The following is a 25,876-nucleotide window of genomic DNA, read 5'->3' on the forward strand; positions in this document are numbered from 1 at the left end:
AATCGTTAGTTTGTGGGAACTTGTTAGCATCTATGTTTTGGGTGGCTAAGCGTTTTGGAGTTCCGCTGGCAGAACAGAAAACAGAAGGGCCTTGTACTGTGTTGAGTTTCTTAGGTATTCTGATTGATTCAGAAAAGATGGAATGTCGTTTACCGGAGGATAAATTGCTCATGCTGAGGCAGGAGGTGGACAGGGTGGGGAGCTTGCGTAAGGTAACGTTGAAGAAGTTGCAATCCCTGTTGGGGAGGTTGAATTTCTTGTCCCAGGTTGTCCGGGGCGACGGCAGGTGTGAGGGCACCTCACCATTTCATTCGGCTGAATAGGGACCACAGAGATGACTTGGAAGTGTGGAAACATTTTTTGGAGAATTACAATGGGAGGTCGTTAATTCAGCAGGATTTCGTGGACCGTTTTGATTGCAAAATCTATACGGATGCAGCCGGCGGGGCAGGTTTCGGAGCGTACTGTAAGGGGAGTGGAGTGTTGGAGCATGGCCAAAATTGTGGAAACAGTTGGGTTACACAAAAAACTTGGCCTTGTTGGAGTTGGTGGCGGTTTCTATTTGGGGGGAATTTTTCTTGAATAGGAGAGTACGTTTTCATTGCAACAATATGGCAGTGGTGGTGGTGATTAACAGTTTGTCAGTCTCGTCCCCTCCGGTCATTAAGCTGCTCAGGGAACTCGTGCTCAGGTGTCTTGAATTGAATGCTTGGATTTCGGTTGTACATGTTCCAGGTTTTCAGAATTCTATAGCGGATGCATTGTCTCGGTTTCAGTGGGACTGTTTGCGGGCTCTGGCACCAGAGGCGGAGGACGTGGGAGACGAATGCCCTTCGCAGTTGTGGCGACTGATTACGGAGGAGCAGGAAGGCTAATTCGGGAATCTATTGCGAGTAATACCTGGTCTGCTTACGAGGCATCATGGTGAGTATGGCAAAGTTGGGTGGCTGAATGGGGGCCAATTGTAACTGACGAGGATAGAAGTATGGCGGTTTTGTTTCTGATTGGCAAGGCATTAGAGATTGGGTTGTCGGGTCAAGGGTTAGTAAGTTCATGGCTGTGCTGGCGTTCGGTTTTAAATTGCAGGGAGTAGGGGATGCCACAAAATCTTTTTTAGTCAGGCAGGCATTAAAGGGTTTCAGGAGGGGCAGACACATGCCGGACAAACGAAGACCAGTGTCGTTTACTACGTTAGAGGGTTTGGGTGCAGTACTAAGAATGATTTGTAGGTCTAGTTTTGAGTTGGCATTGTTTAGGCTGGCTTTTTCGTTACCTTTCTTTGGCGCAATGCGAGTTGGGGAATTGGTGGCTTCAAGTAAAAGCAGGGCGGGGGGACTGCGGGCCGTGGATGTGGGATATTGGGTTGGAGGCATTGATTTTTGGTTAAGACACTCTAAGATGGATCAAGCTGGAAAAGGCAGGCGTGTGGTGTTGGGTAAGGTGGACGGGGCAATGATGTGCCCAATGAGATGTTTGGAAGAATATTGGCAAGTATGGTCGGGTAGAGTTGGCCCGCTTCTATGCCATGAGGACGGAACGTTTTTGTCTCATTTTCAGTTTACTGCAGTACTTAAAAAAGGGATTCTCAAGTTGGGGCTTAGCCCCGAATTATATGGCTCACATTCATTTAGGATTGGCGCAGCGTCAGAGGCAGATAGGTGCGGCTTGGGTGCTGAGGTGATAAAGCGCATCGGCAGGTGGAATTCTGACTGCTATCTTATGTATGTGAGGTATTAATTATGATAAGGCAATGACAAAAGTAGCTCGTCAAGTTGGTTAATATGTTTTTGTTAATCATTTTAGGTGCTGGTCCATTGTTAGCCTGGATTTTCGGACATTCGTTGGTGCATTGGGGGGCACGGCGGGCCGACGTAAAACCGGACGGTAGGCAACTGGGTTTTGGTCGGGAGCAGATTGTTGTCCGCTGGCTGGGTTTTAGGGGGATGGTGTGGAGTCGGTTTTTGCCTGAATTCCACAAGGCGGCATGGTTGGTTAGAGCGCCTGGTATCTTGGTGGTTCACATAGGTGGGAACGATTTGGGAACAAGGCCCGTTAGGGAATTAATTCGTGACATTCGCTTCAATTTTTTGAGGTTATGGACAACTTTTCCAGGATTGCTGACGGTGTGGTCAGACATCGTGCCTAGACAGAAGTGGAGGGCGGCGAGATCGTTAAATGGGATCAATAGAGCGAGGGTGAAGTTGAATAGGGCCATAGCGGCCTTTGTATCCAGGAATGGAGGTGTAAGCATCAGACATTTAGATTTAGAGTCTGAAACGGGAAATTTTTGGCTGGAGGATGGTGTTCATTTGAATGCCATCGGAATTGATCTCTGGGCTTTGGCAATACAGGATGTGATTGAGAGGGCATTGTTGGGGTTGGGTCACTCACGAGCCTGAGGTGTCAGAGCTGTGCGTGGTTGGCGGGGGGTGGGGTTCTTGAAGTTGGTACTGATTTGTTGGTACAAGGAATTTGCGAAAATTCCGGAGAGTTTGAAGTTACATGGGGGGTGGTCTGGCAATTTTTGGTCAGGGCTCTGGACGGGGTTTTACCCTGGGAGCTCTTAGGTGATTAATCTTTCACGTATTGTGGAAGTATGATGCCCTCGAGCTGGTGGTGCACGGCTGAGGGTAAGATGGCGGTTGTATTTCTTTCGTGTTATAAAAGCCAGACCTATTAGCTCCAAGAACCCTCCCCTCTTATTTTATCTGGTATTATTATTGTTAAGATGTTAATGTTTGTATGTTAATAAAATGGCCGCTGTGGCCAAAATTTATCCAAAGAATCCATTGGTGAAGTGTTTTTATTCGGGGGGGGGGGTAAGGTGTAGCGTTGCAGAAGGTGGAACGAGGTAAATAAGGTAAGAAGCCATACTGGCCGTACCCGGTCATGATTAAGCAGGTGCATTTCAACTGCCCTATTCTTGTATTTCCAGGAAGATAAGCCACCATCAGATGTGTTTGGCAGTGGCTTGCTCCCCTCATGCCTTTGACACTGTGGGTGTCCTGCATCAATGGAAATACAAAAATACTGAAATACTCATAATTCCAAAGTATGATGTAATGTTTTACATATTACAGCACATAATAACATGGTATAATCAATGACCTGCATGACATGGTGAGATGATCATACTATTATTATTATTTATTATTATAGCGCCATTTGTTCCATAGCGCTTTACATGTGAATCATACATCACATATGAATCTTTACATCATATACCTGTCTAGTTTTGACTTCTTTTCTGCAGTAGTGATTTTCAGCTCACCATCAGTTTTTGGTCTTCCATACTGAGCAAGAGACTCATTCTAATGGGAGAAGACATTAATCAGGTTAGATAAAGAAACAGTCAGTGTATTACTGAGTCTGGTGAGAACAAATAAGAGGACACTGAGCGCAGGTTTACACCACCTGACTTTTGCAGTTAAACGACCACTAATCAACTACATATTAAGGGGAATCTGTCACCAGTTTTTTTTGCCTCATTTGAGAGACGCATAATGCAGAAAACGAGACCCTGATTCCAACGATGTATCACTTAGTTTACTGGGTGCAGCAGTTGTGACACAATAGAAGTTTTAAGATGTAGGAAACCTCAGAAAGCTAACTCCACCCACACCACAGCTTTCTGTGTACATTAAGAATAAAGTAGGCTAATAATTAATGGTGGGGGTGGAGTTGGACCAGGATGCAGGTGAGCTGTAGTCCTGTAGTGTTAATCTCCTGCTGACAAAACACTCATTGTATTGTAACAACAGAGCACAGCCTAATAAGTGACACATCACTGAAATCAGTGTCTCATGTTGCCCTCAGATTAAATAGCAAAAACCTGCTGGCAGATTCCCTTTGTGATGACAACTCTAGGAATGTGAATTATACAAAATAGTTATCTGAATTACTAAACAATTTGCTGCAACTTTAAAGAGAACCTGATATCTGATACATGTTGCCTGATCCACGGGCAGCATGTATCAGACACTGGCTGTATAATTTCAGCCATATATATTTGACTCTGAAATGCTGGGGCATTTCATACTTTCATACTGCATTTCAAAACATACTTTCAAAGCCGGTCAGGGACCAACACGCATGGGAGGATAGTTGGACAGGCTGGTCACCGATGATCGTCCTTTCGACTATTCACTCATACGGCTAGGTCCCCGGCAGCATTTTTGCGAGTCAGGCATACCTGGCTGAAATAATACAGCCAGTGTCTGATACATGCTTCCCATGGATCGAGCAGATGTCAGGTTCACTTTGTATAAATAAACTGCTAAGGGCACAGAAGCTATATTGAAATTTATTTTAATTGGAATCTGGAATCAGAATTTTATTGAGTTAAACCAAGGAAATAAGAATTTGGAAACCTCTTTCCAAACAGGCCCTTATGACATTGGTCATAGTGAGTCATGTCTGTTATTACGCTCTTCTTCTTTGATTGACAACCCTTGGTCCTGTGAGGTCAGCACTAGGTGCAGCACTAGTTGTTTTTCTCTTATTATAGCACCAGTGAAGTAGGGGTGAATGCATCTCGGTTCACTATAGATCTTCACAGTCGCTTTGGCTTATAAATACTAATGACCAACAAACACCTATGAGTGAAGTCTAAAGCCATATTCATACATAGGCCCTGATTTTTCAAGACTGATGTTTTGCATGCGAGTATTGATGTACAGTGTGCTGGAGTATGATGCGCTAAATTTATTAAGAGGTGTGCTCATTTACTCCACCTTTGTTCTGTATATAATGATGAGATTACTGGTCATGACCCCTCCAGGTTAAGCTATGCCTCCTTTTCAAAAATTCGTCAGAGCTAGCTGAGACTGGCATAAAAATGCCCAAAGTCGCACAATTATACAGCAATTTTAAGCAGTTTCATATGACAATTTTACATTACTTGATGAATCAGGGCCATAGAATATTCACTGTGTTTTTACTGTTAATAAACTTATTCTAGGATAATGTTACAGAGTAATCATTATGGGGGAGATTTACTAACTAAAATGCACATGAATTATGTTGGAAATTCCATGCCATGTCCCATTAAAAGCTTTTCATCACTTCTATAAACTGTTTATAAAAGGATGTGTGGCTACGTGTACTTGGAAATTATACCAAATTTATTAATGGTGTGCACCAATTTAAACAATCTAAAAGTAATTGAACAAAAAAGTAGTGTAAAGTTAAACAAGAGTCGTAAGATGCATAAATTAATAATCCTGCATGAACCACTGTGATATATGCTGTGATTATGCTTCAATACTTTCTAAAGGTCCCATACACAGTAGATGGATGTCAGCCACATGATGCTTAGATTGATCATTCGGCCGACAGCCATCTTGGCTGTCTCTCCATTGGCCAAGCTCTCCTGTATTGTCTATGTGTAAGCCGTCGTCCAACATGTCTACTGACAGCTTATCTCCGGGAAAACAAAGAGATTGTCAGACCGAAATCAGACAACCCCAATCTACTTGTCCCCGGCAGTCAGTTGGTCAATGTCCCCATACACATTGGAGTGTAGTTGAACCTGTCAATATCGACAGTTGCAGCCGACATTAGCTTAATGTGTATGGCGGGATTTAGTTTACAATGTCTAAAAATTAGGAAAATCATGTGTCATCTCCATCTTGTATTATTAAGTCCTTATTTTTAACCCCATAATGCCAGCTTTCCTGAGACACTGTGGCCACATAAACACATACCAGATTTTCAATGCAACACTGGAAGTTGGTGATTTGCTTGATTGTCTCATTATCTCTCTTTACTTCATTCACACATTGGGCCAAATCCTATGGAGCGACAAAAAGCACATTTACTTATAAGTACAATTAATATTTATTTATATATGTGTCACAACTGCAGCACTTTTTATTCTGAATGAAATGTAATAACTGTGGATCTCAAATCTATGAACAAAAGTTCCAGTCAACACAATACATGTTAGGTTACAATTGAGGGACATTATTACTTTAAGAATGAATTTTCTAATGAAAATACATTTTTGTGTAAAATGCACTTTCTTTGTGAGTCATATAGGATGTGGTAGTACTGCTGCCTCTGCTGCATACACTGAGCTCGCTGAATGCTGTGCGTACACAGATGGAGATGGCCGAAGCAGGTATAAATGGCAGACAGCTGCAAGATGATCACTGGTGCAGACCGTGCGGCCATTAACTCCGCAAGAGGTTAACGTAAGGACATATGATGTGACCATGGCACACTTCATTCATCAACACACGTTTTGACATTGCATTGAACCAAATTTCTAATCAATGTGGGAATGACATACCAAATGCTAAACACCACGTAGTTTAAGGCCGGAGACACATTAGCGTACGGCATCCGATGTGAGAGCATTCGATGCGATATGCTAATGACACTCGGCTCCTGCTCTTTTGAGAGTGTGAGCCGAGTGTCAGTGCTCTGTGTTCCGATCCTGTCACATGACAGAATCGCAACACAGCTGCGGAGGATTATGTGGAAATCCGAGTGCAGTGCGATGTTTCATGCGCGCCCATAGAATTATATGGGTGCGTGCAATAAGAATTTCGCATGCAATTACAGTATGCTGCATTTTTTTTTCAGCCCGATCTCGATCCAATCAGAGCTGAAAAAAAAAAAAAAGCAGATGAGTACACCATCATAGATTAACTTTGGATCGAATGCAATCAGAATATTTTATCGGTTTGCACTAGTCCGATTACGTTGCAAGTGGGAGCGAGTCCTAAGGCTAAGTTCACATGAGTATTTGGTGGGTTTTTATGCTGCAGATTTTCTGAAACATTTTTGTGTCAATTAGCTAAATTTGGTTACTGGCATTTTTTCATTGCATTTTTTGGTACTTTTTTTTACATGGATTTACATTTTTTCTCCTGTGTTTTTTCCTTTTCTTGATATGTCATGTTTTAAATAAAGGTACTTTGCTTTGTAAACGTCCTGTTATGCAGCTTTGCTAAAACTTTACTGATTAAGACATGAGCGGATTACATGTGCTTTTAGTGCGTCATTGCTGCAGAAATGCAATAAAATCGCATATGTGTGTTTTATATCAGCTGATGTTCCTCATCTCATTCAAGTCTATGGGGGAAATCCACAAGTAAAATGCATATTTACCACAAGAGAAATTGACATGTTGCAGATTTCAAAATCACACTACAGGTCAGTTTACACTGCATTAATGAAAAAGCCCAGTGGGTATGAGATTTATATAAATTCCATACACTTTGCTTGAACTCTAACACCCTCCATTTTTTGCACCCGAAAATTCATAGCTGATAAATGCACCATATCCTCACTATGGGAACTTAGCCTTAGGCTGTGTGCCCACGATGCGTTTTTTAAGCGTTTCCGCAGTGGCAAAAATGCTGCAGAAACGCTTAAAAAACGCATGGTAGAAGGTCTGCCATGTCCCCCAATGATAATCCACATGTGCTGTGCACATTCTGCGGAAATTTCCACTGCATTTTCTAAGCAATTGACTTGCATTGGAAAGCATGGATTCCGCATCACTGGATCTGTACATGCGGAATCCAAGTGTTTCAATGTGCGGATGGTACCCGGGTTTGGAGAAGAGGAGACTCTCCTCCAGACCCAGGTACCATAGAACCTGTAAAAAAAAGAATAAAATAAAAAATAAATATTATACTTACCTTCTGATAGCTCCCGGCGTACTTGTCTTCGCTTGCCGGCAGCTCGCAGTGGACTGGAGGACCTGCGCTGACGTCATAGTCATGTGATGGCAGCAGGGCCGGCGTCAGCATCCGGCGCACCCGGGCAAATGCCGGGGCCCTGAGCAGGCAGAGGGGCCCACTGGCGGTCGCGCACCGCGCTGGGCTATGGGCGGAGGAGAGCGGTGTCAGCGCTCGCCCTTCCTCCCGCTTGCTCAGGGCCCCGGCAGCTGGATACTTACCTCTCCCCGTGCCTCCGCAGATCCGCTGTCTTCCTGCTCTGAGCTCCCTGTGACGTCTCAGGTCAGAGGGCGCGGTGACGTCTTTTCACCGCGCCCTCCCCTGGCCGTCACAGGGAGCGTTGAGCGGGAAGACACCGACAATGCTGGCGTTCGGACCCGAGCAGCGGGCAGCAGGTAGCAGGTGAGGAGAAGGGAGGTGAGTATTTGATTTTTTTTTTTTAATGTATGGAGGCATGGGGCAGTATAAAGAGAATGGGGGGGGGCATCCTGCATGGGGCATTATAAAGAGGGGGGATGACATCCTGCATGGGGCATTATATAGAGGGGGGGGTGACATCCTGCATGGGGCATTATAAGGTGGGGAACAGCCTGCATGGAGCATTATAAGGGGGGGCAGCCTGTATGGGGCATTATGTGGGGGGGGGGTAACAGCCTGCATGGAGCATTAAAAGGGGGGGGCCTGTATGGGGCATTATGTGGGGGGGAACAGCCTGCATGGAGCATTATAAGGGGGGGCAGCCTGTATGGGGCATTATGTGGGGGGGGGGTAACAGCCTGCATGGAGCATTAAAAGGGGGGGGCCTGTATGGGGCATTATGTGGGGGGGAACAGCCTGCATGGAGCATTATAAGGGGGGGGCATCCTGCATGGGGCATTATAAAGAGGGGGGGCATCCTGCATGGGGCATTATAAAGAGGGGGAGACATCCTGCATGGGGCATTATAAGGTGGGGAACAGCCTGCATGGGGCATTATAAAGGGGGGGGCAGCCTGCATAGTGCATTATGTGGGGGGGAACAGCCTGCATGGAGCATTATAAGGGGGGGGAGCCTGTATGGGGCATTATGTGGGGGGTAACAGCCTGCATGGAGCATTATAAGGGGGGGACAGCCTGTATGGGGCAGTATGTGGGGGGTAACAGCCTGCATGCAGCATTATATGGGGGCCAGTATCCTGTATGGAGAGTTATAAGGGGACCGGTATCCTGTATGGAGCTTTATAAGGGGACCAGTATCCTGTATGGAGCCTTATATGGGGGCCAGTATTCCGTATGGAGCCTTGTATGGGGGCCAGTATTCCGTATGGAGCCTTATATGGAGGCCAGTATTCCGTATGGAGCCTTATATGGGGGCCAGTATTCCGTATGGGGCATAATATGGGGGCCAGTATTCCGTATGGAGCCTTATATGGGGGCCAGTATTCCGTATGGAGCCTTATATGGGGGCCAGTATTCCGTATGGAGCCTTATATGGGGGCCAGTATTCCGTATGGAGCCTTATATGGGGGGCCAGTATTCTGTATGGAGCCTTATATGGAGGCCAGTATTCCGTATGGGGCCTTATATGGGGGCCAGTATTCCGTATGGGGCCTTATATGGGGGCCAGTATTCCGTATGGAGCCTTACATGGGGGCCAGTATTCCGTATGGAGCCTTACATGGGGGCCAGTATTCCATATGGAGCCTTACATGGGGGCCAGTATTCCGTATGGAGCCTTATATGGGGGCCAGTATTCCGTATGGAGCCTTATATGGGGGCCAGTATTCCGTATGGAGCCTTATATGGGGGCCAGTATTCCGTATGGAGCCTTATATGGGGGCCAGTATTCCGTATGGAGCCTTATATGGGGGCCAGTATTACTCCGTATGGAGCCTTATATGGGGGCCAGTATTCCGTATGGAGCCTTATATGGGGGCCAGTATTCCGTATGGAGCGATTCACCGGTTTCTGAGCTATTGTGGAATTTACAATAGATAACACTCATGTAATGTAAGAAGTGAAATCTTTGCATTGTAATATATATTTCTCCGCTGTATCTGTGCATCATGAATCGTGGTATGTGTTAAAGGGGCCCACTGAGACTTTTTCGCCCGGGGCCCAGAAAAACCTGGAGCCGGCCCTGGATGGCAGGTCCTTCAGTGTACCGCGAGCTGCCGGCAAGCCAGGACGGAGCGAAGCAAGACTGCGGGGGCCATCAGAAGGTAAGTATAGATTTATTTTTTATTTTTTACCATTCTTTACGGTCACACTATATAAATCCATGCCGTTTGCATGGATTTATATATATTGTGACCAAGTTGTCAAGCACTTTCCAAGTGATGCTAAAATTGCTTGGAAAGCGCTTGTCAACCCGCATGCGGAAATGCATGTGAAGAATGCTTCACATCCTCATGTCCCTGGCAGGAAAAACGCATGTACAATCCGCATGTACAATCCGCATGCAGAAATGCATGTGAAGAACGCTTCACATCCTCATGTCCCTGGCAGGAAAAACGCATGTACAATCCGCATGTACAATCCGCATGTACAATCCGCATGCGTTTTTTTCTGCCAGGGAGATGCAGAAACGCTCAGGAAAAATCCTGAGCATTTCTGCATCATGGACACATAGGCCACGTTCACACTTCAGTATTTGGTCAGTACTTTGCATTAGTATTTGTAAGCCAAAATCAGGAGAGGAACAACAGGCCACAGCCCCACTATCAGTATTTGGTCAGTATTCGGTCAGTATTTTTTCTCAGCAGTGGAAACCAAAAAGAGGCGAGGAACAATCAGAGAAAAGGTATAATAGAAACAAGTCACCAATTCTGCATTTATCATCCACTCCTGGTTTTGGTTCCCACTCCTGAGAAAAAATACTGACCAAATACTGACCAAATACTGATAGTGGCCTCAGAGGAAAAGTATAATAGAAATGACGCGCCCCCAGGGCCGTGGAGTACTCGGCAGCCAGGCCTATGGATGCTGGGGGGGTATATCACGGTGGCGGTAACCCAGTCCGTGGCCCAGGGCGGTCAATAAAAAAGGGACTTTCTATTTATAGGGGATTTATAGAGTTTGTGACGCCACCTGTGGTTTCTGGTAATTTGTACCAGCGCTGCTGCTGACCTCTGAGGCAGTTGATAGGCAGCTAGGATGAAACAGCTCCCCACAGGTGCAGCGGGCCTCAGGGCAGCGTAGAGTTTTGGTGGTGAGTGGTGATGCTGGGACTTGTAGTGCAGAGGGAGAGATGGCGCAGCTGAAATAATTGACGGAGGCAGTGCGGTGCAGTCATCTGAGTTTTTGCTCACAGTTCTTATGTAAGTTCCACAGGGGCACTGTACGGGTGTCAGCCTCCCACGTCGCGCTGCGTTCACCAGACCGGGGGTTCAGCTCTTCCTCAGATTTGTCAGGAGTGCTTGACGGAACCCCGCTTTCCTTATGTTCCTTTCCTTGACCGACTTCACGCTGGGTCTTCTCCCTCCTGCCCTGCGCTTCCCACTCACAGTCCCGATCGGGTGCTCTGAAGTTCCTCTGGGCAACCTGGAGTTCCCGGACCTACTTGACCCTCACGGTGACTAAGATTAGGCTGTGGCAACTGCACTATAAAAGTCAGAAGCCTCCAGTTTTTCCAGCCAAGACCTGGAGTAACACGGCTGGTCCAGGGGCCTGTCCCCTTCTTGCGGCCTGATCCCTCTGACACCTGGTAGATTCGGGGAGTACGGGTGCCGTCATGCACTCGCCGTACCCCCTGGGATCCCTTCTATAGAACAGAGTCTTCCTCCTCTGCTCCCCTCCTGGGCCTCTATCACTAGGCCCCACTTGTGGAGCAGAGCTCCTGACGAGACTCTGCTCCCTGACTGACTTTCCTCTCTCACTCATCTGCCACCCTAAGATGGCTTCCCTTTATATACCTCCTACAATGGTGCTCCCCTACTCTACTTCCTCCACCCACACCCACTACTGGTTCCCCCTACCTTTGGTTCCCCCCACTCCACCCAGCGACAGGGCTCAGCAGGAAACACAGTGCATCTTGCCCTTCCAGCTGGCCTGGAGCAGTGTAGTGTTGAATGTGGGTGTTGGGGTTCTGGGCAGCACTCCCTTCTTACCTGAGAGAAGGAGACACCACACCTCTGGGTGAGGTGCAGTACCTCTGTGGCGACTGAACCCTCAGGGGCGCCACAGAAACAAGTCACCACTTACCCACTCCTGGTTTTGGCTTACAAATACTGGCCATATACTGAACATGTGAACGTGGCCTTAGGCCTCCTTCACATGTCCTTGTTTCCAATACGAGTGGCATCTTTTTTTTTCACGGATACCACACATAGCCATTATAGCCTGTGCTGCTGTGCACATGTCCCTGTTTCTATATGGACCATGTGTCATACAATCACACAGAGACATGTCCGGTTTTCTGGCAGCACGGATGACAAGGGCCAATACAAGTCAATGGGTCAGTGAAAAACACGTACAGCACACGGATGGCATTAGGGTACAGTCCGTGTGCTGTACATATTTAACATTGCAAAGTATAGGAGAAGTTTTGTATTTATTTCTTTATCCATACTGTAAAAACACTGATGGTAAAAACGGACACACGCATGACACACTGATGACACCGATACCAGTTTTTAACGTACGTGTTTTATATGGGCGTGTGAACGAGTCCTAGGGTTGGGTTCTGACAAGCATATGGAAAACTGTCAATTTTTCATTTAGAAACCCCCCCCGACAATTTTGATCTGTATGTCAACTAAGTCTGTTTTTTACAGCCATATGACATCAGTGTAGCATCCATTTTTATACATAAACAGTTAAAAATGTATATGACCAAATACAGTTCCTATGCACACCCATAGAATTGTATAGGCAAATCTTATCCCCCAAAAAACAGAACAGACTCGTGCATGCTGCAATTTATATTCACATGGAGCACATGGTGTGATTTTTTTTTTACATGGACACTTGGTCTATGTGTAAAAACTCTCATCTGAACAGCCCTATTCAAAAAAACATTAGTCTGTGTGCGATCTGATTTTTACACAGACAAAAAACATACGGTACTTTAAAATACGCTCATCTAAACGTGGCCTAAAGCTGTATTCACACTCTTTTTTTGTTGCAATTACTAAAGAACCGCAATGTTTTGCTGCTATTTTGGAAAGTCATGGTAAAAAATGCATTTTGCTATGATTGCAAAAAAAAACAAAAAAACAACGTGCTGCAACCGCAACATGTAGATGCAGCCTATAAATACACTGTGGTTGTGGGGGAGTTGCAGCCACCCACACATACCTGTTAATAAACTAATGACCACCCATGTCAGGCCTCATTCACATGTCTGATTTTTGTGTTCGAGTGCGATTTTCACGGATAGCACTTGTACCTGTGATAGTCTCTGGGGCCATTCAGAGGTCTGTGATTTTTTAAGGACTGAGAGGTCTGTGGAAAATTGCAGAGAAATGTCGGATATTGATCTCAGGGTCAGGTTAAAATCAGCAATGTAAGTCAATGGGTCCATGAAAAAATTGGACCGCAGTCAGAACACATCATTGATTTTCACCGTCAGAATGGAAGAAGTGGAGAAAATGTTTGTTTTATTTTTAATTTCTCCCCGTACGAGAAATACAGATGACACTCGCACTGCACTCTGATCAAATGCTAATCAGAATAATCAGTCCGTATTTCTCGTAAGTAGAAAATTCAGACGTGTGAATGAGGCCTAAAGTGTAACACATGGACAGCCAGCATTTAACCACATGATAAGTGACTATACCGTTACATAAGAGTACTCAGTGCTATTATTTTCAGTCTCACGATCACACACTCACCCTCATGGCATCTAGAGCTAGCTTCAGATTCTCTTTTTCTGTCGGTTCTATGGTGTGTTTTACAAGCTCCTTGACAGACATAAAAGAAAGATATGAAGAGTCAGGTATGAATAAACGTGCATAATTAAGCATCTTTGTCAGACAAAATTACCTGTAACAATAGATGATATTTCAATACTCTTTGCATCGGCACCATCAGTAGATCACGTAGGGAGAAGCGACCATTATTTGCTCTCTGGGAACATTCCTGCAAATCAGAGTCATTATCATCAATTATTGGGTTCTGTTACATACACTAATTATATTCATCATTATCTGCTAGTCAAAGTGACAAGAAGATCAGCATTTTTCACTTTCTGTTTTGTGCACAAATGAAAGAAATACTGAAATTGTTTTTGTGTTCTGTAATTTCTCTGGAACATAGTGAACTTGTTTTCACAGCAGACGAACATGAGGGAGGCATCTGCTAACTCACATTTGTTCCTTTTGTCTCATATATATGTAATAAATCTCTGACAAGAAAGTAAATAACTTATTTCTGCAGACAAAATTGTTACTTTATCATTGACTTCAATCATTATAAATGTGTATTACTTTGTATTAGGTGAACTATCAGAGTTGGGGGCCATCCGGATTGGCTTTTACGTTCTTTTGATCAACTAAGTAGCCTATGATTTTTACATGTATTATTACTATTCATTGACTTTTTGCAGAGTATTTGCTAATTTTTGGTACATTTATTCCAATATTAAATCAATATTACTTTTCATCTGCTGCATCGGGTCCCCAAAAGACAAGGGGCCCATAGGCCAGTGTATACTATAACTAATTGGTTATCTGGCACTGGAAAGTATATTAGAAGGAATAGATTCCTGGCATAGAATGGGAAAGAAAGGACACAAATAAGAGAATAGGAGGAAGAAGATTAAGTGGGTATAAGATTGCACTAGAGGATGAGATGAAAAGAAGATAAAGAGAATGGGACAGAGAAGACACAGAGAATAAAATATGAAATGTGTAGACAAGTAGGAGAAAATCCGAGCGAAAAGGCCCATGGGAAATGATGTAAGCAAGATTGATGATGGAAATGGGAAATTTTTAGTGATCATTTTATTTTGGGATAGATGTTATATTTTTCCTTAAGATAGGAAAATATTTGTTTTCATTGAGCTCCTTCTACAGCCATCATTTGCCATTATTTGTCATTTGTCCTCCTTTTTATTGAATCTAGTATGTGATGTGTTAGATCAGTATCTGTAAGTTAGATTGTGTTTCTCATGGGGACAGATATACATGCATATGCGTACAGTACTACTGTACAATATTGATACATTATATTATGATGGTGATCAAACTTTTTCAAAAGTCTTTAATGTGAATATACTCACTCCTCAACATTGAAGCTGCAACACCAAGAAGGAAAAGTCGTGGTGTTATTGAAATCACAGACTTCAATGAAAGGCAAATGAAGAATAATGGAAACAACATTTTCAAAACATCTCAATTTATTCAGCATTGAGAATGAGTGCTATGGACAGAAATACAAGCTCTTACAAGCCTTGGCATACTATTTATTAATGAGGTTCTTAATCGTTGTCTGTGGAATGTTCTGCCAAGCCGAATGCACTTGGGCATGCAAATTTTAAGATCCACTGCTGTCAGCTCCCTTTGCAATTGCCGATCAATGACGTCCTATATGTGCCTGATGAGAGACAAGACTGGAGACGATGTGGGCCATGGTAGCACGATTAGGCCACGCAGGCTGCTCACAGTAGCACGAGCAACATGCGGCTTGGAATTGTTGTGTTGAAAAGTGTCTTCTAAGACACTGGAGAAAAATGGCCATACCACTGGGTGACCAAATTAATGTAATGCTGAACTGTTAGTGTACCTGGAATGAAGACTAGAGCATTTTGGCTTCAATACATTATGCTGCTCCACACCATATTCGACCAAAAGCTGGAGTGGACAAATGGAGGCTGGAATGGAGGTCTATACTCTTCAGCCATGAGTCCTGCTTTTGTCTTGGAAGCAATGAGAGCCTGAAATTGGTCTAAAGATCACATGGACAACTCTATGAAGAGACCTTCAAGAAGGAATGTCACACCAGTCCTATCCCTGGGATTATGGTGTGGGGAATGCACAGCAGTCGGTATTGTGAAAAAGTTTAGGCAGGTTTGTTTAGGCAGATTAAATTTTGATGGTGGCAGCTTGTCAGAATTCACAGCTCAGCAATAGAGACAGGTAAAAAAGCCCGAAAACATTGGAGAAATACTCCAGATAGAAATGTGTTGAATAATTGAAGCACTGGAGAAGAAGAATGTAGTAGTCTGGGAATAATACAGATATTTAATTGACAAGGGGAGAGAGAGATAGGACAGGTGCCAGCAGCAGTGCCAGACTCAGGCTGGGTGCCCACATAGCGTTTTTCAAGCGTTTATGCTGCGGAATTTCCGCAGCGTAAACGCTTGTTAAACGCTAGGTAATCCGCCCCCCATGATCCCCAAGGGGATTCCGCATGTTCTATGCACATGCTGCGGATTTTTCCGCAGCGTTTATGCTGCGTACAAAAATCCGCAGCATGTCATTTAATTTTGCGGTAGCGCAGTGGAACTCCCGCCATTGACTTGCATTGAAACGCACAGAAACCGCGACTGTACATTTCTACAAGCGGCTTCTATGCGTTTCTATGTGCGGATGGTACCTAGTTCTGGACAGACCTGGGTACCATTGTACCTGTAAAAAAAGAATAAAATAACAAATAAAGTTATATTCACCTGTCCGGCGTCTTCTCTCTGAATGCCGGCATCGCTTGAGGACGTCACAGTCATGTGACCGCAGGCCCTTCACCGCTCTGTCTTGCGATATGCCGGCAGCCGGGAACCAGACAGGAACGAGCGCTGCTGCACACACCGGGGCCTCGGGGGTGAGTATAGCTTTATTTGTTTTAATTTTTTACGGTTCACACTGTATAAATCCATGCTGTTTGCATGGATTTATACAGTGTGACCTAGTTGTCAAGCACTTTCCAAGTGATGCTATCGCCTGGAAAGCGCTTGTCAATCTGCATGCGGAAACGCATGTGAATCCGCATGTATTCTGCAGGAAAAACGCATGCACAATCTGCATGCGTTTTTTCTGCCAGGGAGATGCAGAAATGCTGCAGAAATTTTCTGCTTCATTTCTGCATCGTGGGCACATAGCCTTAGTGTGATTGTTCAGTGATATAGTGAAGCTTGTATCCGTTATGCTACATTTGATTTCCAAATACACATTTTTGTTTTTCATTCCTAATGCACTAAAAAGCAGAAGCAAGGCAGCACAATAGCTTTTAATTACTTGTAACATGCGATTGCACTGAGATTTCACATTTCTTGTATAGTAGATTGTGTGAATTTGAGAATATTTTTTTTTTTTAAATCCAGAAGAACATTCCCTACAAATTCAGACATTTAATGGCAACTGTCTACCTCACAAAATGTGAATGTCACACCCAAATTTTTTGTTTTCACATCTGTTTTACTAGCCAAATTTTACATCCCTACTTCACCTTGTTGAAGATAATGGCTTTGATAATGTATACCTTTCTAGCATTTCTTGTTAAATAATTTTTTGGAAGGGTGTTGAATTTTGTTGGAAAAAAAATGACTAGTAGACTATTTTACTAGTAGATAAGTGTAGCTGAGTCCCACTTGCGTCTGCCAGTTCTGAGTTGATGGCACTTCTAGACATCTTCCAATTTTAAAGTGAAGCAAGCATGCTGTCCCTTTTACCTGCTATGCTTAGTTTCCTTGGTCGACCACTGCTTCGATGGTCCTCAACATTGCCTATTTCTTCTTCAACAGAGCTTGAACAGCACATTATGAAACCCCAGTCTGCTTTGAAATCTACCGTGCATCCTGTTGCTGTGCTCAGTCTTACCATGATGTACAGTGGTGGCCAAAAGTATTGGCACCCCTGCAATTCTGTCAGATAATACTCAGTTTCTTCCTGAAAATGACTGCAATCACAAATTCTTTGGTATTATTCTCTTCATTTAATTTGCTTGCAAGGAAAAAACACAAAAGGGAATGAAGCAAAAATCAAATCATTGATCATTTCACCCAAAACTCCAAAAATGGGCCAGACAAAAGTATTGGCACCCTCAGCCTAATACTTGGTTGCACAACCTTTAGCCAAAATAAGTGCGAACAACTGCTTCTGGTAACCATCAATGAGTTTCTTACAATGCTCTGCTGGAATTGTACACCATTCTTCTTTGGCAAACTGCTCCAGGTCCCTGATATTTGAAGGGTGCCTTCTCCAAACTGCCATTTTGAGATCTCTCCACAGGTGTTCTATGGGATTCAGGTCTGGACTCAATGCTGGCCACCTTAGAAGTCTCCAGTGCTTTCTCTCAAACCATTTTATAGGGCTTTTGGAAGTGTGTTTTGGGTCATTGTCCTGCTGGAAGACCCATGACCTCTGAGGGAGACCCAGCTTTCTCACACTGGGCCCTACATTATGCTGCAAAATTTGTTGGTAGTCTTCAGACTTCATAATGCCATGCACACGGTCAAGCAGTCCAGTGCCAGAGGCAGCAAAGCAACCCCAAAACATCAGGGAACCTCCGCCATGTTTGACTGTAGGGACCGTGTTCTTTTCTTTGAATGCCTCTTTTTTTTCCTGTACACTCTATGTTGATGCTTTTTCCTAAAAAGCTCTACTTTTGTCTCATCTGACCAGAGAACATTCTTCCAAAACGTTTTAGGCTTTCTCAGGTAAGTTTTGGCAAACTCCAGCCTGGCTTTTTTATGTCTCGGGGTAAGAAGTGGGGTCTTCCTGGGTATCCTACCATACAGTCCCTTTTCATTCAGACGCCGACGGATAGTACGGGTTGACACTGTTGTACCCTCGGACTGCAGGGCAGCTTGAACTTGTTTGGATGTTAGTCGAGGTTCTTTATCCACCATCCGCACAATCTTGCGTTGAAATCTCTCGTCAATTTTTCTTTTCCGTCCACATCTAGGGAGGTTAGCCACAGTGCCATGGGCTTTAAACTTCTTGAATACACTGCGCATGGAAGACACAGGAACATTCAGGTCTTTGGAGATGGACTTGTAGCCTTGAGATTGCTCATGCTTCCTCACAATTTGGTTTCTCAAGTCCTCAGACAGTTCTTTGGTCTTTTTTCTTTTCTCCATGCTCAATGTGGTACACACAAGGACACAGGACAGAGGTTGAGTCAACTTTAATCCATGTTAACTGGCTGCAAGTGTGATTTAGTTATTGCCAACACCTGTTAGGTGCCACAGGTAAGTTACAGGTGCTGTTAATTACATGAATTAGAGAAGCATCACATGATTTTTCAAACAGTGCCAATACTTTTGTCCACCCCCTTTTTTAGGTTTGGTGTGGAATTATATGCAGTTTGGCTTTAGGACTATTCTTTTTGTGTTTTTTCATTGAAGACAAATTAAATGAAGATAATAATACCAAAGAATTTGTGATTGCAATCATTTTCAGGAAGAAACTGAGTATTATCTGACAGAATTGCAGGGGTGCCAATACTTTTGGCCACCACTGTATATGGCATGAGATATGAAACAGCCATCCACAACCTCAACATTGTAGCAGACATTAGTTGTTCCTCATCCAGTTTTATGCCTCCTACAAAGTGGTATCTGTTTTGATTAATGACTGTGTTTCAATCTACATACGAAAATGATAATCACTATGACCTGTTTGGTATCATTGAATACTCATACGCCTAACTATAATCCAACAAAATCCATGAATTGGTGCAAGTGCACCTAGAAGAATTGATGATGTTTTGAATGTCACCAGATATTGATATGATTTACAGTACTGTGCCTTAAACGTTTGCACAGTACTGTACATTTCTTGGCGTCCTCATTGCTGAGAAATAGGGGCAGGTACTTATTCATCATACAATACCATCACGAAAGCATCTGATTGGTTCCAAATGTATTTATTATTTTGCAGTAGATCAATGACCCCATACATAGTCAAAGTCGCTAAGAACTATCTTCAGCATGAAGAACAAGGAGTCCCGGAAGCGATGATATGAACCCAACAGAGCCCTGATCTCTACATCATTTAGTATGTCTGGGATTACATGAAAAGACAGAAGGATTTGTGTAATACTACAACCAGAGAAGATCTGTGGTTAGTTCTCAAAGATGTTTAGAGCAACATCTCTGTTGAGTTTCCTCAAGAACTGCATGTTAGTCTACCTAGAAGAATTGATACTTTTATGCTGTATTGAAGGCAAAGGATGGGCACACTGAATATTGATTTGTTTTAGATTTCTTTTTTGTTTATTCAATTTGCATTTCATTAATTGGTAAAACTAAACTATTAACACTTATTTTTATTTTTAAAAAAAAGCATTCTTACTTTTCAGCATTTTTTGAACAGCTACTATGTATTCAAGTAAAAAGCCATTGAGCATTGAAATATTGCATCATGTTTATGGGAGAATACATTTTGCTCTATCACTGGAGCGCTCGGTTTCCTAACTATTCAACCCCTGTCTTCAGGGAGAATGCATGACCACATATTAGAATTACCAGTAGAAGATGCAAAGAAAGTGTAGAACACTTTTAACTAAGTAATCTATGCTTAGGAAACAGAAAAATACTTTGGATTGTAACAAACCCGAGTCTGTGTATATTGTCACTGGCTTTAGCATGATGGAATACAGTGTGAGCTACTATAACATTGAAGGTAGGTCAGTGTATGGCATTGTTTTAGTTTTATAACAATGGTTCTACTATTTAGTACAGTGCAGAATTACATAGGACTGATAAAAACAGCATTCATATCCAGAAAGAAGCACGATAAGACACATCCTATTTACATACTGTTTAGCAAGTCACTAGTCACTTTGCATAGATTTGTTACATTATAACTGCTGTGTTGAGGTAAAGCCCAAAACATAGAGAGCTGGTATAGAGAAGTAAGTAAAAAGTAATAACTTGTTTAGAATAACAAACTTTTTATATCACTAGGTAACAACTCCCCTACCTCTAATTTCATCCTGAATCCCTCATGCTCCTGGGAAATCTGTTCCAATCGTTTAGTTGCAGATTCCACATGACTGCAGTATGTGCCATAAATAAGAAACCTGGTGAAAAAAAAGACAGAATCATGAAAACTAGGCAGGGGTCATTTTTTCAGAAAATTTGTGATAAAGATATTAGTTGGGTTCTTGTGTTAATTCTCTGGTGTTTTAAAGGGGTTTTGCGCATTGCTTTATCTGGTAACTCAGTCCCATTTAATTAAAGAATCACGCCCATTAACATTTTTATTCAATAAAAGGGTGTATATGTGGATGTAATGTAGTGTGACTGTATTAATATACTCACCTTCCGCCGCTCTCTCCGCTGTCCAGCGTCAGTCTTCTGCTCTTCTGAATGACATCACCGCTCTGCAGACTCCTCCAAGTCACGCAGAGCGCAGTGACTTTTACAATGTAAGCCTATGGAGCATCTGAACGAGGCACCATAGGCTTTCATTGTAAAAGAGGCTTCCCGGCTCATGCATAGAGTGTACCGTAGAATAAGCTGGCTGGTCTCATTCAAAGTTATGTCACTGAGAAGAGCAGAAGAACGCCGCTGGACACCACAGAGAGCGGTGGTAGGTGAGTATATTAATACATTCACACTACATTACAATATACTCAGGGGAACAACAGGAATAAAATAAGAGCAAAAACTGGCCATTTTGACCTTGTGACAAACAAAGTTCATGGACTAGAGAAGTACTGCTTCTGAATTATAATAAATAAAAAAGCACACTTTATAAAGGATTTCTGGTCTACATACAGTGGCTTGCAAAAGTATTCACCCCCTTGGCATTTTTCGTGTTTTGCTACCTTGTAACCTGGAATTTCACTATTTTTCTTTAGGGTTTGCATCAGTTCATGTAAAGAACATGCCTACAATTGCTTGATTTCTCCATCTTCTCCATTGTCTGAGTCCACGGGTGTCAAACTGCGCTTGGATGACATCCGAGTGCAGTCCGATGTTTCACACGCACCCATCAACATGAATGGGTGCGTGTTATCCAAATTCCGGAGCCACTTTTTTTCTACAGACCAATTCTGTAGAAAATCACTACACTGCCCCATAGTATAATATTGGTCTGAGTGCTATCGGATAAAACATCTTATCCGAGTTGTGAGTGAGCCCTCATAGAAACTATGGCCCACGTTCATCACTGCTGTTTCTCCACTTTTCTGGAATAATTTGCTCTTTTTTAGTGGCTTTAGTATTTGTTCCTTATTCTCAGTTTTTTTTTCTGTCACTTTTTAAATTGTCTTTCTTTTTTAAGTCTTATTTTTTATTTTTCATCAACAACTTTGCTTATCCAAATGTTTTAGACAGGTTCAGGAATTGAAACTTTTAACAAATTAACAATTGCTGGAGAAAAGTTTCTGGAGGAGATATCAATTTGGTGCATTTTTGCGACTTTTTAAAGGTTTTGCAACTTTTGTTGCTAAAAAAAAAATGAAGTGACTTGAATAAATTGCACATGAATAATCTATATGACCTATGGAAAAAAAAGAAAAAGGAAATCAAGGTCTCATGATGTATTGTCAGCATTTGCTCATTAGTGTGTGGTTTATGAGTTATCCTCCTAACCAGAGTATGTCCTCTCTATAATTATTTTATCATACTTCTCCTTGTACTGAAGAAACACTTGATGCAAGTTCTGACTGGTCTTCAATGAGGTGAAGTTTTTCGAATCTAACAAAAAGTTTTGATGGAGTTTCCTCAGGTCCTGCAATAAAGGGAATATGGAGATAAAATGGCAGGATACCAATAGCATGAAAATGACATGTAATAAATAATGGTTGGAGTTTAGTTCCAGTTTTTGGGCCACTTTGAATCCTTCATATGCACTTTTTTACTTGTAAAAATAAATCCACCATGAACCTCATGCATTTTTTCAGAACATTTTAACAAGCAATTTTTGGTGGTGATTTTGTTAAATTTGCAAGAAGCCATTAGTGTTCGCTCACACACTGGCGTATAACACAGCCGAGTGCTATGCGATGTTTTATACAATGGGGCAGTGCAGATCTGTGATTATTTTCTCATGCCGACTCAGCATGAGAGAACAAGCGCAGCATGCTGCGAGTGGTTCCGATATTCGGATCACGCGCCCCCATACAAGTCTATGGGTGCGTGTGAAACATCCGATTACCGCAGACGCAGAGAAAGAAGATGGAGAAATTAAGTTCTCCATCTTCTCCGCACCCGTGCTGCGATTCTCTCATGCAAGAAAATTGTATCACACTCGGATCAATCTCTGACACAGTTTGAGCCGACTGTCAATAGCATAATTGGCCCGATACTCTCGCATGAGGAAATATATGCCAGTGTGAGCGTATTCTGATAATTCTCATGTATTAAATTAGAGGACTGCAAAGACAATACTTACTGCATTTAAAAAAAAAACAAAAAAAAAACTTTGGTCCTAAACCCTTCCCATCCACACACCAAAACGCTACAAAACAAAAAGCAATGTATATGATATGATTTTATATTACATTTTAGACTTTAACATAGTATCTGGTTAACGAAAAAGTATAATAATCTAACTGCATGTTCCCACATAGCATATACGCTGCAAATTTTTCATAGATCTGCGTGTGGAAAAACCTGCAGCGTGTTACAGTAACAGCATTGTGGATGAGCTTTTACCAAATAGACCTCAATGTAAGTCACTTGTGACTTTGGACTCCCATGCAACCTGTTTGTGATTTGGATGTGTTTTGTTCTATTGCCAAATAATAGCTGTAAAATAGCAGAACAGCAATAATTTATGTTACGCAATCAGTGTTGCGGTGCAGCCCCAGCGTTACGTTCTACAGTACGGTCCATACATTATTTTTCTGAGATGAGTGAATCGATTTGATGCAAATCAAATTTGTCTCAAATTTCAGGAAATCCACTGCACCTGGTGAATTTGAACAATATGTAATTCACTTTGCGCAAATCACAAAAAAAATACATACTGCCAATTTACTCAAAGCAGAAGATTGCATGAGCCAGAGAAGACTCACATGACCTCAGATGTGGCCGCGCAGAATTCCCCATGATGACTTACAGCTATCATATCATGTGGTATAGCACAGCCAATGAGGAAGGACTATCATGGTCTTTATACAAGCAGAGGCAGGGAATGCAGCAGCTGCTTTGTAGTGAATCTGAATGGGCAGAAGACACAGCTCACAGAATAGTGAGAGGACACAGCTCAGTAATAGTCATAAGAAGAGAAAGCTTTAAGCTTGATCATACACATTAGATGGCTGTCGGCCAAACTCTGCAATTCACAGGAGCACTTGCTCAGTTGAGCATCACTGTTTCCTCTATGAGAAAATGAATGCCAACTTACACTGTCAAGGAGAACAATGCGATCAGCTGTCCAAAATCAAACATGCGTGATCGACATCTCTCCCTACCATCAGTCGGCCGACAGCCCCATTCACATAAGACCATTGGCTGAACTCATCAATATCGATGGATTCAGCCGACATTTTTCTAATGTTTATGGAAGTTTTATGACACTGAATAAACATAACAGATAGTGTGTGTGTCTGAACAGCAGTGAAAAACAGCTACCACCTGTTTACCCATTTCAAAAGATTCACTCATCTCTAGATTCCTTATAATAGGTGCATATCCTTTTGAATTACAATGCAAATTATGTAGAGCTGATCTTAAATGGTCCAATAATCATATCCATAACTACAATATTATATGTAGTCACCTCTATATTGATGAATATGTCACTCATTTTATCTCTGCGAAGGAAATTCTGTAGGGGCTTCATAAAATACTGAAAAAGAAAAACCATCCAATCAGCTTCACCAACATTCATCAATAGATCATCAAAGATACAAGGTTCAGCTTCTATGCAGCAAATCTGTATCACCTTGTCCGCTGCTACTACGTATACCATTACCTGGCAGATGGATCCAAGCGTGTCTGTATACTTTTCCTCTGTCTGGTGCAACTCCTGGAGACAGCACCTTTTCATGTCATCGGAAGTCATTTTCTGTTTGTTATGTTAAGAGAAAGATAGATATACCTTTGTAGAATAGAATACAGTAAAGAAGACTAATGCAAGACCAGTCATGTCTGGTTTTTGGGGTTAAAATTGCTATTTTTTGTAACTTTAATTATGTAACCCCACGGAATACCAGTCACCCAAGGGCTTGTTTACACCTAGTGTTTTTGATGCGTTTTTGCATGCTTTTCTTTGTGCAGAAAAAAATAACAGCATTTTACTGTAACAGCAAAACGAATGCAGTTTATAAAGTCTTATTCACAGGTAGATTTTTGTTCCTTGAATTTTTTGACCTGCCGTGTTTTTTTAAAACATGCAGCATGTCAATTCTTTCATCCTTTTTACTGCAGTTTTTCCCCATTAAGACTAAATATAATATAATACGATTAATATAATACAATTGCTATTAAAAACGCACACAAAAAAAACGCATTAAGAAATGCATCAAAAACTGCATAAAAAATGCACCAAAACACGCTCTGAGGTTTTCCAGCCATAGCCTGCTTTTTTCATGCAGAAAAAAAACTACATGTGAACATAACCTAATACTAGCTTGTATTGTTGTTTTATTAGGTTACTTTTATATATTTCATTACATATGTATCTCCACAGAATTGCTGTTGCTTAACACCAGCCTTTATTAGGATTTGTTGTGGCACATCCAGACACAGGTAGCTGTATGTTTTACCCCATCTTTTGGCGGTGCCGGTTGCTCATCACCCTTCATGAGTACTTCATATATTTCATTGCCTTCCTCTTCATCCAAGTCAACACAATCATAAAGGTCTTCATCTTCCTCCCCAGTGTCACTATAATAAATTATACCATTTGGAAATTATAAATTTATTGAAATAGTTTAAACAGTGTAAAATGTGTAGTTATTCACTTATTATTTTTGAGACACTAAATCAAGCCGGTATATAATGCAGATTTATTAAATAACCTACATACACGTCATCATGTGGCTAAACCAAAAATAGTCTTTCTTAGCCATAGCAATCAATAAGAATTAAAGGGAATCTGTCAGCAGGATAAACCCTTCTAAGCTGTCTATATGGATGGACATGTAGGTCACAGGAAGCTGAGTAAAATAATACCTTGATATCTGCAATCCCATGTCTTTTTCCCGAGAAGTCCATGTTTTTCTTTTATGTAATTGAGCTGTGGGGCAGTCACTGATCTGCATGAGAATCTGCCTCCAGAACTTATTTTACATAAAAGGGGAAGTTACCAGTGTGAGACAAGTAACTAACACAGAACAGCAGAACTGAACTTTATCTCCTTACAAACA

At 42.3% G+C, this 25,876-nt stretch overlaps 1 protein-coding gene across 4 annotated transcripts in view; it reads right to left on the reverse strand.

Moving 5' to 3' along the window:
- VAV1 (vav guanine nucleotide exchange factor 1) overlaps positions 1 to 25,876 on the reverse strand; it is a 156,940-nt gene that overhangs the window by 55,004 nt on the left and 76,060 nt on the right. For all 4 annotated transcript variants that reach the window (XM_073665646.1, XM_073665644.1, XM_073665647.1 and 1 more), the window contains exons 5-13: positions 25,274 to 25,394; positions 24,481 to 24,573; positions 24,286 to 24,354; positions 22,187 to 22,290; positions 20,533 to 20,632; positions 13,655 to 13,750; positions 13,504 to 13,572; positions 5,706 to 5,792; positions 3,226 to 3,311 (exon numbers count right to left, since the gene is read on the reverse strand). In XM_073665646.1, coding sequence (XP_073521747.1) covers positions 3,226 to 3,311; positions 5,706 to 5,792; positions 13,504 to 13,572; positions 13,655 to 13,750; positions 20,533 to 20,632; positions 22,187 to 22,290; positions 24,286 to 24,354; positions 24,481 to 24,573; positions 25,274 to 25,394 — 825 coding nt within the window. The remainder of the gene's footprint in view (positions 1 to 3,225; positions 3,312 to 5,705; positions 5,793 to 13,503; positions 13,573 to 13,654; positions 13,751 to 20,532; positions 20,633 to 22,186; positions 22,291 to 24,285; positions 24,355 to 24,480; positions 24,574 to 25,273; positions 25,395 to 25,876) is intronic.

The sequence above is a fragment of the Phyllobates terribilis genome, unplaced genomic scaffold (genome assembly GCF_046119375.1).
Source record: "Phyllobates terribilis strain yellow unplaced genomic scaffold, ASM4611937v1 Scaffold_2__4_contigs__length_985480577, whole genome shotgun sequence".
NCBI lineage: Eukaryota > Metazoa > Chordata > Amphibia > Anura > Dendrobatidae > Phyllobates > Phyllobates terribilis.